At 42.3% G+C, this 13,187-nt stretch overlaps 1 protein-coding gene across 1 annotated transcript in view; it reads right to left on the bottom strand.

Annotated features, from left to right (window-relative positions):
- Positions 1-2,362: 2,362 nt before the first annotated feature.
- kdm4b (lysine (K)-specific demethylase 4B) overlaps positions 2,363-13,187 on the bottom strand; it is a 42,193-nt gene continuing 31,368 nt past the window's right edge. Inside the window, exons 15-22 of the mRNA XM_026194264.2 lie at positions 13,051-13,127; positions 12,666-12,721; positions 12,380-12,488; positions 8,190-8,378; positions 7,001-7,177; positions 6,420-6,539; positions 4,674-4,766; positions 2,363-4,558 (exon numbers count right to left, since the gene is read on the bottom strand). Of these exons, the coding sequence (XP_026050049.1) occupies positions 4,013-4,558; positions 4,674-4,766; positions 6,420-6,539; positions 7,001-7,177; positions 8,190-8,378; positions 12,380-12,488; positions 12,666-12,721; positions 13,051-13,127 (1,367 nt within the window). The 3' untranslated portion in view covers positions 2,363-4,012. The remainder of the gene's footprint in view (positions 4,559-4,673; positions 4,767-6,419; positions 6,540-7,000; positions 7,178-8,189; positions 8,379-12,379; positions 12,489-12,665; positions 12,722-13,050; positions 13,128-13,187) is intronic.

Here is a 13,187-nt window from a genome sequence, read left to right as displayed (position 1 = left end):
CAACCAGGATATTCACACATATCTTTGTCACTGGGAGCAACAAGACCATCGGTGCCAGCAACAACTGGACCAGAAGCAAATCAAACTGCTCAAGCAGAGTCTCCGAAAATATTTTCTTTAGGAATATGTCCAGCATGCCTCCACAAACCATCAACATTTTCCAGTTACAGGTTTCTCTGTTTTTTGCTCTCTCACACAAATAACAGCTGTGCCTCCTTTTAGGACATCTGAACTCCGCCGTGTGCATAATTCCCCAAGGCATACCTTCACTTCTCACATGCTCTCGCTACCATCAACTAAACTCTCTCCTTCAGTACAGCTCTTCCAAGCTGAAATGAGGTTCTGGCAACATCTCCTCGCCATCCCAAATGGCATCATCTTCTATGAGGTTCAGCCATGTTTGCTTCCAAAGAAACCTTTGTTTGTTTCTGAAATCTACACAGTAGTTATCGTTACCTTACCGAGCCAGGCAGCCGCCTCTCCATCTTCTACTTTGAGACAAACTCACACTTAAGCCTTTCTGAGCCATCGTGCCATTGTCTAGAGCCTCAAAAATCCCAGCATGCTTCACCACCAGAGCTTTTGTTCACAGTCAAGCTACGTCACTACCTGACTGAGGTTCCCCTCATTCCTCTATCAAGGTCTTTTGCCATCTGGAATTTCTTCTGATCTCCTCTTCAGCCATTCCTTGCCAACGCATCCACTCCACTCAGTGAAATCCCTGAATACTCAATCGAGGTCACAGGTCACTTATCATTGCAAGCAAACAAGTTATATTTTTGCAACACGTACACTTATTACTGGAGGGGAAGCCTTTGGGGATCTTCACGGCCCGGGTGCCGCCGTCAGTCATCTCTGAGGCCTTCCTCAAACCGGAGCCTCAATTCATGTTCAAGCCATATGCCACTACCTACTAGAAATGCTGTCAAACCTAAAATGAGGATGTGGTCCCAGCTAGTGAATTGGTAAACGTTGGAGACGCTGACAGTTGGTGTAATATGGCAAAAAAATATTACTGGACCTGTACAGTGATGCAGATTAATCCGAAGAAGCCAGTACCTTCATATCTTAGCTTGTATTAGGCCATTGTAGTCAGCATTGCAAATATTGGAGCTTGTTGTATAACTGGGGGTGAAAGTGAAGTGAAGCAACATAAATTATTTAAATTGCTCACATCCTAATCTGTCCAAGACTTGAGTTTCCAGAAAATTAAATATATCTCTCACAATACACGACATTACCAAGCACTGAGCTCGCTTGTTTTTGTCTTTATTGGTTTACTTCAAGTCTCTGGATCTTGTATGTTTAATTAATTGTATTTGCTTGTTATGCTTGGTTCCCTATCTGAGTGCCATTTTGTTGTACGTTAAACTTGTAAAACAGAGATACCAAAAATCATTCTCACCCACAGCCATCAGGCTTTTCGTTTCTCATACAAGAGTTATAATAGAGGTATTCTTATTACTCTGCACTACTGTCAATTTGGACTTTGCCCTAATATAAATATACTCAATGAAATATATATTTGCATGTATATGGAGGGCCAATATTATATAAAACGACTAATAACTGCACTCACTGGACATTTTATTAGGTACACCCTCCTAGTCCTGGGTTGGACTCATCTTCAGAACGCTTTCATTCTTTGTGCCAGACTTAACAGGCAGACATTCCTCAGAGATTTAGCACTTAAATACATGACAGCATCATACAGTTGCTCCTTGCCAGCTGCACATCTATGATGTCAATCTTCCCGTTTCACCACGTCCCGAATGTCCCGGTGACTGTGGAGGCCATTTGAGTACACTGAACTCATTGTCATGTCAAGAAACCTGAGATGACTTTGTGAGCTTTGTTATCCTGCTAGAAGCCAAAATCAGAAGATGGGTATAGTGTGGTCATAAAGGGACGGACATGGTCAGCAACAATACTCATATAGAATGGATCCATGCTTTCATGTTGTTTACATCAAACTGTTTTTTCCAATAGTCTGTCGTCCGAGTCATTTTCACCCAGACATCAGCCGTTCACTGGACATTTTCTCTTTTTCTGACCCTCATCTGTAAAAGCCCAGCAGTTTCTGAAATACTCCAAAGATGCCATGTTCAAAATCACTTAAATCACATTTCTGCCACATTCTGATGCTCAGTTTGAACTTACTGGCTCATTATATATTTGCATTTACAAGTGTAACTAATAAAGTGACCAGTGAATATATTTGCATATACATTGACCCCCCAGTATTTAAACAGTACAATTGATAACTGGAAGGTGTTAGCAGCTCGTCAGTTTAATCTTAATAGTTGGTCTAACCCACAATATACTTTTTAAATTCTCTACAAATGCACAAATCACGAAGAGCTGGTGACTCACAACCAACTTTAATTCCAAGGAATTCAAATTTTCTTCATGGAGTTAATTTGGATACAGAAACATCTGTTTCGTGTGACAGGAAAAAGGGAAAAAGGAAAGCGTGCCATTTACAAATATGATTCACAATACAAGGCCTGTGATATATACAAGGTGACAGTGGGGAGGGAGGGGGGTCAGTTCATCAGTAGTTTTATATATGTAGCACCTCTGTTGCACAAACAGTAACAAAAACAAACAAAAGAAAACACGTAGTTATCAGTAGAAACGCATGTAATATGCTGGCATAAACCTGCCAAAATTAAAAGTATTAATATTTGAGATCGGCCAAGTTCGTGAATGCAGTTCGGCAAATGAACACAGAAAAGATACAGTACAGTAATAGAAAAACAGATAACATTTTACCATATTAATTTGTATATATACATACACAGTTTAAACCAAGAAGGGTAGAATATTTCCTGATTTTAGGGTTCCTACATAACGTGCTTTTTTTTCAAACCTTCCTTCTTTAAAACTGACTGAACTCTTCTGCCTAGTTGGTGTGTCGAAAGGCGATAGTGTGACAGTAAACAGATCTCACTCTGTATAGTAGACGAACCTTTAACGGGAGCAAATGCAAAGATAACAATAAGCAGGTGTATCGGGTATGCTCTTAACGTGAAGACTTGGATGTTGAAACATCATTTATTTCCCACATGTAGGAACCCTGAGAACGTTTTGGTGTAAAAAGAGGAGCCGCCAAATGACGTCAATACATAAAGTTCACATCTGTTAACTACTGTGACACATCTTCACAAAATTTTAATGCATCCTGCAGACAAGTCTACTAGTGTTTGCATTCAACATGTTTGTTCTATTACAAATAATTCTTTCAATATTTGACTAAGACATTTAAATACTGAGTTCCCGCTACAATACACTTCTTTTTTTGTGTGTTTTGTGTTTTAAACCCCATTTCTCCATTTACCTCTTGTGATCCAACAAGAAAACACCCTCGTGAAAAGATCCTGCAGATGGATAGTGTGATACTTTTGTTCCGCCACACAGTTTCAAAGCCATGAGTGGCTGGATTGAAAAATAGATATCTTGTTGCTGGTTATTTGATTTTTTTTTCATTATTTTTTTTTTTAAAAAGAAGTGAGAGTTTAAAGTCCATCGGGGGCCCCAAAGCTGAGAGGCCCTCGTAATAATTAGCTTCCCATAGAAAGAAAATGGGAGTGTGCTGTTATTGATTTAATGCAACGAGGTATGGAGGTTGATGCCACCTAGAGACTTATCCCATTATGGAGGAAAATAAAGCACAGCAGCTGACTGAGAACAAAAAGGAAATCAGTATTTAATAAGAAAACAAAAAAAGAAAAGACAACATGTTAATGTTAAAAAAAGCCTTGTCCTCTTTAGCTGCTGCTTCAGAGCAGGCTAAAGCACCACTGCAGACACATTAACTCAAAAATAGAAAAGTAACATGCATTAAAAGAGTGCTCGTATGTCCGTGTCTTTTCCTGCTCCTACTCTGAGCTCTCAGAGCCAGTGGAGGATATAAGTTGTCCATTAATACAGCACTCAGTAAAATCCAACACCATTAGCTTACTTCCTATTGGCTCAGCCTCCACCGGCTGAGTAATAATATAGTGGAGTTTTAATACAAGGGTTCGGGGCCATCTTCCTGAGGAAAATGAGAATGGAGGAGTGTCTTCATATAGGAGACGTAGCCGCTGCTGGGCGTGTAGCTGTCGGACATGTGCTGAGCCGGAAGGGAAGGCAGGGACGGGGCAGACAGCAGGGGATTAGAGTTTAAGGTGGACTGAAAAGGGACAGACTCTGAACTCAAGAGGGGATCCGATATGAGAGGTGACCCTGTTAAAGGATCGGTGAGGGCAACGCCGATGTCCATTGGGGTCTCAGCGTCCATTTGAATACCGCTAGCTGGGGCAGGAGCATCCTGCTGGATCATTGGGGGCTGGGACAGAGGTTGTGAGGTTAGCTGTGTACCAATACTGTGATTTTCTGGTGCTGGCTTTGTTACTGGAGCTTTAGTTTGAGGGCAAGGGGTTGCGTTGGTTGTTTCCATGGGGATATTGGCAGGGGCGGGGCCTGGAGGGGGCAAAGTCGCGGTCAGGCGGCGCCGTTTGGCTGCTCGGGCTTCGTCCACTGAGGGAACCTCTTCCTGTGTTCCAGGTAACGCCTGAGAACAGACCGGTACAGACTTAGACGGGGAACACAGAAATCACTTTTCAAGTACTAGTTGTTTCATCTACAGCTAATTTAGTTTTATTTTAAAGTTTGAGTAAAACACTCACCAGTCGAGCTCTGACCCTTTTGGGTAATTCCTGGTTCAGCTGAAAGATCTCCGAGTGCTTGACCATCAACTGACTCTGGTCCTGAAACTCAACCTGGACAGATAACACCCACAATGGATTAACCAACCCACCCTTTCAATATTTGTACCTATAAGTGCAGAGGACACACAGGCAGATTTTTAAAAAAATGAATAAAATATAACAAATTATTAGAGGCTAAACCAGGAGGTAAAAAAAAGGACAAATCACTGATAAAGCACACTGAAAATTCAAAACTTGCACCCAGACAGTCACCGGTTGGATCTCAGGCATAACAAATGGTTCCATCAACAACCATGTGCTTCAGTCAAAATGTCCTTGACCATGACTCTGACCCCTAAAGCTGCTCACTGACTGGATAAGAGCTTCAGTTAACCACTTTAAATGTAAATGTAGATTTTTTTAAAATTATATATATTTATATGGCGCGAAGGGGAGGCACAGCAAGGTCAGGGTTGTGGCACCGACTCTGTGATCAAGTGGAGGCGTGATTTTAGCTAATCACAGCTGTACTCTCATCTCTGAGAGGGCTCTCGGTGCTGCAGCCAGCGGGTTAACATGGAGACGTGAAAAGAGCGTGGAAAGATACAAAACTGAATGATTCTGTCAAGAGGGATTTGGAAAAGTGGCGATAAATGATGTGATGTCTGTGGTGGTGTATTAACAGATGTTATAACCCTGTAAACATGTGTCTGATGCAAACATCTGCAGTAAATATAAACCACCCTAGATCAGCCATTTAAGAGTTCCTTAAACTCCGAAAGTGGAGTGACTGGATGCATTCCCCATAAACACTGTTTATTTGCAAGTCACTCAGATGAGCTCTCATGGATGCACTCCCAAAATCAGCATCATGGCTCGAATCAAACAACCTCACTTTCCCATGTGTTTGTGTCCAAGTACATTTCAGGATGCGCTCGCTCTTGTCCCAACAATCCTCTTTGATTCCACATTTTCCACTTTGTAAGCGCTCTGCAGTTTTGCCCTATAAATTTCCCTTAAAGTAGCAGTAATTTGAGATCTCTCCACTTTTATTTTTTAATGCCCGAGTCAAAACGCTCCACCATAATCTAGAAGGGCCGCCTGGCTTCTTGCACACTGAATCTCCAAGAATCGAGAGCCAAAGCAGAGGGTGGGGCAAAGCAATTACACAGAACATCCCAAAGTTCACATGTTCACTCACTTTTGAGTCATGCTGCAGAAGAGCATCAGATAAAATATGGAAAATGATGCCCATGCTCACAGTCCTCACCTAACAGTCGATTTCTATTTTTTTTGCGCTGCAGCCAAGCTTTAAAGCTTTATTTAGAGATGATTTTCACGGTCTGGTTTGACTTGGAAAGGTTTATACATTTACACATACATTTATTTACACACACACACACACACACACACACACACACACACACACACACACACACACACACACACACACACACACACACACACACACACACACACACACACACGTTTTCATATCTTAGTGAGGGCATCTCATTGACATAATGCTTTCCCCAAGCCATGTACCCTAACCATAAAAAAATTTGCAGGTGTTTGAACAGCAGCATCTCAGAAATCCGACTTATTTTCTTGTGCACTCAGTTATTAAGAAACAACATCACAAGTTTATCTATGAATGATGCAAACTACAGCCACACACGCTCCAAACTCTAGCAGATGTGAGGGCTCGTGTTGTGCTTCTCTTACCTGGTAGAGTTTGTGGATATGTGGTTTGACAAAGGAAGCGTTGAGGATTTTGCCTTCGTGTGTGCCGACCACAACAAGCTCTCCCACTTTAGGAGGGCCACTGCGCAGACAGTCATGACTCTGAAGAAGCGGGAAGGATGAGCGAAAGAAAAAAAAAAAAGTGCTCAAAACATCTTCGTGTTACATTTTACAAACAAGAATTTAGTTAATAAAGTCTGAGGCTAACATTTTCATCTGGTTGCTGTTATTAAATGTGGGTTGACTTTTTCATTTCTCTGCAATTCAAACAGCTTGTTCTGGTAGGTTACACACAATTGATTTTAAAGTTAAATTTGATCAAGTTTCTCAGCAGATTTCACATTATTAAAAGTCATGTTTGTTCATAACTTACAGCACTGACTCATTAAAGGTTATGCGAGTTTACATTCAGTCATTACGTTTTCATTTGTTCAGATTCTCAAGTTACAAAAGCATGTAACAGTTGCTAGGATATTTCTTTCAGCTATTTAAAAAGGAGATTATTTTTAACCCGTGTCGATTGCACGCATGTAGGTGTCTGCCTTGACTCCGAGAGAACTCACCATTATGTTTTCCGGGTACAAGTTGTCACAGTATGAGCCGTCGTCGAAGTTGACCTCGTAGAACGTCTGTCTGGCCATGCCAATGACGGTGCAGTGGTAATACCAGGAGTTGGCGTTGCGACCTATCACCCTTTGCCCAAGGGTTGGCTCTTGTGGGCCTTTGGGTGTTGGTCGAGGCTTAAGAAAAGAAAGAAAAAGGGGGGGTTTAATTGGAAATATGTGGCTTCATTCAGCAGGAACACACTGCGTGTTCTGTCATTATTCCAAAAAGTGACAATTAAAACTTCAGTTTTGTCCTGGTTAAGCTGTAAAAAGTTTTCTGCCATCCAAGATCTTATATCCAAGATACAGTTAAAAAGGGCATCCATTGGTCTGGTGTCATCAGGAGACACGGAGATGTACAGCTGTGTGTCATCAGCGTAACTGTGGAAGTTCACTCCATGCCTCGTGACACACGAGGAGAAAAAGTCTTTATGACTTTTTCTCCTCGTGTGTCACTTTAAACCACTTAGGGTCAGATTTATGAAACGGAAACGGGGTATAATGATGTGCAACACCCAAACAGCGCTCACACCTGGGGTTAGTTTCACAATCATTACACTGTTTTCTAAACATTTTTCAATTTCAATACCAAGCACAAAAAATAAGACATGCTATTTTTTTTTAGCATTAAATATCGATGCAATAAAGGGCAGCAAACATCTCCATATATATTTTGCCCTTTGAACAAAGAATTTTCAGAAATAAAAATGCCAACAGTGCTTTAGAAATACAGACAGTGCATTTAAAACCCACTGTGCCACATGGTGCAACATGCTAGTCAGTGTGGCCCTTACACACTCATTAACCCTCAAAAGCCAATAATATCATATTTGATACGTGTGCTTTGAACGTTTTTGAGACTTCTACACGTCATCAGTGTGATTTCTTTTTACCCCCCAAAACAAAAAAAATTCCACGACACATTTTTTAAGCAAAAAACAAAGCCCAACACTCGTTATATTCAGTTTATAGAAAAACACAAAAAGATATACTGGGGTTTTTTTTCCTTTTTAAATCAAACAGCTATTCCTGAAGAATGATTAACAGAAAAATATTTCAATATATGACTTTTGACCGTAATTTTACAAAACCTTTTTTAAAATCTGCAGCTTTAATAACTGACCAATTTTCCTGGTTTTGCACTTACCTTTGGAGTGACCTTTTTATGCTTATGGCAGGTGACAGACACCACGTAGGGCCAATCAGCAGGTGTCATGACTACTCCGGCGATTTGGGCACAGGTGACGTGGAAGGACGTTGCACAGTTCTCATACGTGCACTGGATGCAGGCGCCGCGGTTCTGACTAGCAACCTTTCCATGGCAGAACACACACTTCTGCAACAAAAGCAAATAAAAAGCTTCTGTTACGTCTCCGTTCCCCTATAACTTCCTCCGCTTATTTATATATAAGCCTCCTTTGATGCTGACAAAGGAAAGAGTTGTCCAAAAGTTTGAACTGAAGTAAAGTAAACTAAATGTGAACTCTTAACATTTCACCCTCACAATTCCAACAAGGTTAAAACAATTAAAACAATTCATCTGCAACAACTACTCCAGTCCTCCAGAACAACCTGGCACGCCATGAAATTGCAGTAATTGTAGGACCTCTCATGAAATAAAGATGGTGGAGAAACCAGCAATGAAACCATGAACTCTCTTCTGTCTGATCTTTGATTCTGTTTGGTGTTCTTACAGGTTTTCACTCATTAAGAGAATGGCTGTTTTCAGTCTTCCCGTTATCACGCTTTTGGGCTGAGTGTCTGTACAGTGGTGACAATTGTGTCTTAAAACTGAACTGTCACTCTGACACTCAGTTCATTTATGCCAATTCATTTTTCCTCCCTCCATCCCTTTTGGCATCTTCCATAACTTGTTTAGCCTCATTGCTCTTCTCTCCTTCCAGATCTCTTAATTCTGGTCTGAAATTCCCAGCAGTCTGCAAACTCTTTGCCTTTTCTGTGACAATTTAATATAACACATGATCCCTGCAAACCCACAACCATTATTTTAATTAAAGTCTTACAACTCTCAGTGCTGACTGCTCTTATGCGTGCATCGTTCAAACAGCAGAGAAGAAATCCCTAGTTTAAAGGGGGAAAAAAAAATCTTTTTTTTCCTGTTTCTCCTCCTTTATGTGCAGCTGTAATGTGGTGCCAATCAATAAAAAAGTAAATTTAAAAAGTCAAACTTCAGTTTTTACTGGTGCAAGGCAGCTACTTTGCCAGCTGGTGAGGTTTTCCCCAGGCAGGTAGGCACCAGAGCAGAGGACAGGATGAAACTCAGCAGCTCAAGAAACATTAGCTGCTTGATTTATTTATATGTAAAGTGCATTGCAGATTAATATTGAGAAGATTAATTTTAAAGAAAAACCATCTTTGAGCTGACTTTGGGATCAAATTATATGAACTCATTGTTAACTGTATTTATTTATTTCTGATGTGGTCATAGCAAAATTATCTTTGCACACAGTGTTTTAGAACAAATTGGTGCTTGCAAATTATAATTATACAACAAGGTGCTGGAAACAATCCTTGCAGATTTTGGTCCCTGCTGAAATGACAGCATCACACAGTTGCTGCAGATCTGTCAGCTGCACATCCATGATGTGAATCTGCTGTGTAGTGTAGAACTGCATCATCGTCCGTGTTGGCAGGTTGAATTTCTTCAGCTGCCTCAGGAAGTACATCCTCTGCTGGGCTTTCTTGATGACGGAGGTGATGGTGGGCTCCCACTTCAGGTCCTGGGTGATGGTGGTACCCAGGAAGCGGAATGAGTCCACAGAGGTGATGGGGGTGTCAGTCAGGATGATGGGGGGGAGTGGGGCTGTGTGCTTCCTGAAGTCCACAATAATCTCCACTGTCTTCTGGGCATTCAGCACCAGGTTGTTGTGGCTGCACCAGGACACCAGACGTTCTACCTCCCTCCTGTAGGCAGACTCGTCCCCGTCCGAAATGAGTCCAATAACGGTGGTGTCATCTGCAAACTTGATTAGCTTGACAGACTGGTGGGTGGAGGTGCAGCAGTTGGTGTACAGGGAGAAGAGCAGAGGAGAAAGAACACAGCCCTGAGGGGAGCCGGTGCTGATGGTCCGGGAGTCCGAGACATTCTTTCCCAGCCTCACATGCTGCTTCCTGTCCGTCAGGAAGTCAGTGATCCACCGGCAGATGGGATCAGGCACATTCATCTGGGAAAGCTTGCCTCGGAGATGGTCTGGAAGGATGGTGTTGAAGGCAGAGCTGAAGTCCACAAACAGGATCCTGGCGTAGGTTCCTGGGGAGTCCAGATGCTGCAGGATGAAGTGTAGGGCCATGTTGATGGCGTCGTCTACAGACCTGTTGGCTCTATATGCAAACTGCAGGGGGTCCAGGAGGGGGGCCGTGAGGGTCCTGAGATGGGAGAGAACTAGGCGCTCAAAAGACTTCATGACCACAGATGTCAGAGCCACGGGTCTGTAGTCATTTAGTCCAGTGATCCTAGGTTTCTTGGGGACAGGGATTATGGTGGAGGACTTGAAGCAGGCAGGCACATGACATGCCTGCAGTGAGGAGTTGAAAATGCCAGAAAACACTGGGGCCAGCTCGTTTGCACAGTGTCTGAGGGTGGCAGGAGACACGCCGTCTGGGCCGGGAGCTTTCCGAGCATTCAGGTTCTTAAACTGCTTCCTCACATCTGCTTCATGAATATCAGAATCAGAATCAGAAAGGGGTTTATTGCCAAATGTTGAGCAGGTTTACAACATTAGGAAATTGCTGCGGTGCTTCAGTGCATGAAGAGTTGAATATGAAGAGTTGTGGTGGGAGGAGGTGGTGTGAAATCCTCTTTTGTGTGGGGTGAGGAGGGGGGTGTTGTAGGTGAACGGTTTGAAGGTGGTGATGGCTCTATGTAGGGGGGAGAGGTGGGGGAATTAGTGTCCAAAGTGTCTCTATTGTTGGGGCTGTTGGAGGTGTGAAGGCTGCCTGATGGCTCGTCAAAACGGCAGTAGAAGTCGTTAAGGGTGTTGGCTAAGAGCAAGTCATCAGTGGAGTGGGGGGTTTTAGGCTTGTAGTTTGTGATATTCCTAAAACCTTTCCACACAGAGGCCGAGTCATTCTCTGAGATCTGCTGCTGCATCTTCTCAGAGTACTGATGTTTAGCAATGTCCACTTCTTTAGTGAACCTGTACTTGGCCTCTCTGTAGCAGTCCCTGTCTCCGCTTCTGAACGCAACATTTTTCAGATCTTCTGTCCAGTGACCTACTGCAAAGTGTAGTCTCTGTTTCCCATTCTTAGCCAACAGGAGTGGCGACCAATGCAACTGCTGCCATTCTTCCCCCAACCCCTTGCATCAATAAGGCATTGTCACAAAGAATTGCAAAGAATTTTTTCAGGCCATATTTTTGCAAACCTTTGTGATAGTTGTGTGTGAAAAAAATCCCAGCCTGGTTGCCGATGCCTGTTTTAAAGTTTTGCAGGTCATTAAAGACACTTATACATTTTATTTAAGTGACTTGCAGCTCTAAGCTTGAAACGGTTTTCTCACAAGAGCAAAAATCGCAGTTCCTCTACACACAATATGCAAAAGATGCATCAGCTGAGGAATTGAACAGTGTTACCTGAGAAATTCCAAAATAACGAAGACAAAAGTAATGAGTTTTAAATCTCTCCATCACTGGAAACTCAGTGTTCAAAGATGGGAGGGAAAACACTGATTGCTGATCACAGTGCAATATAAACTGGTTCCTAGCATGCGTATTCACATTTGATCAGCGCAGTCATCCAAATCATTAGACCGCAGAGCTTCTCTGCTCACAGTCTTTTAAGAAGAGACTGAGGAAACGTGCTTAGACAGCACTCAGATGCAAATGTCACCCAGCTTGTCCTTTGATAGATTATTCAGAGAGACGGGGAGGGAAAGAGGTGACATTATTTGCAGATTTGTGATAATGCACCAGCAAGCACTGCTACTTACTGTGAAGTAGGATTGGGTGAATGGAGAAGGGGAGCTACCCACGAGATCGATGCAGTTCGTTTGGCACAGCGAGAAATGACAGCTGATTATTCAGCCATGCCCCTCAGCACATCTGTTTTTACCCTATATCATCCCTGGCTTCCAAAAAAGAAGGAGGAGGAGGAAAAAAAATATCTATCCATTCAAACAAAAAAAAGCCTGAAATTCACCTAAATAGTATAAGCAAAACAGCTACAGTGCACAATGTACACTAAGAAGCATAAACCTTCGCCAAAAAGAAACTAGGTAAAAATCTTGGATGTATTTCAAAGTAGCTCTCTGCCCGTTTCACTTTACATAACAACACAAAGAGACATGTAACTCTCTTATTTGTCACCGTCTGATCTTACTAGATTCTTGCGGGTTTCTGGGACGGCGCTGACGTCCACTGGCCCCCTCTCAATGGCATCAATGAAACGAGCTTCAGCCACGGCGATAGCACAGATGACATGAACCCACCTGGTGAAGCAATGAATAGTTTGGCGAGAACAAATTCAAAACAGGGAAATATAGATTCACTGTAAGATTTTTTTTATATGAAAATCTTTATTTTGCTCTGAGTATAAGCTTGATGAACCATTATTTGTTATTTTTGTAATTTGTGAATTTCCATCAGCTCAAACACGTGGCACTAACCGGTTGTCTGTGGTAGTCTTCAAAGCTCCCCCTCTCAAGTTACAAAGACAGCACTCCTTAAGAAAAGATAATACGAGAACAGAGAAAAAGAGGATTAAGTATAGAAATGGAGAACACATTGACACCGTTCCTCCCACACCTTAGCCAAATCAGTCTTTTCTAAACAAAGCTTGGTTTGGACTTGTGATTGATGTCATGTTGCCTAGCAGCAATCATTAGAAGAAGAGATGTAGGGTCAACGTGTCCTCAGAGGCTCTAATTCAAGTCAGATCTAATAAACATTTTCAACTAAACCTGCAGTTCTGGAGAATAACTGCTATTCCTGAAGTGGTTTTATTTTATGTGGGGGTGGGATGGGATTGGCTCATTTGCAGCCACCACTCACCACTGTCCAGGCTCCCGCTGCACACCTAGAGCACATCCAGGAATCACCAACAGAGTCAGGCTTCACGCCATAACAACCTGTTAGAGAAGAGATGCTACTGACTGTGCTCATCCATTTCATCATTTCATGTCATTTCA

Source organism: Astatotilapia calliptera, chromosome 15 (genome assembly GCF_964374335.1).
Source record: "Astatotilapia calliptera chromosome 15, fAstCal68.1, whole genome shotgun sequence".
Taxonomy (NCBI): Eukaryota; Metazoa; Chordata; class Actinopteri; order Cichliformes; family Cichlidae; genus Astatotilapia; species Astatotilapia calliptera.
The sequence above is the reverse complement of the archived record's forward strand: the minus strand, read 5'-3'. Positions and strand labels throughout refer to the sequence as shown.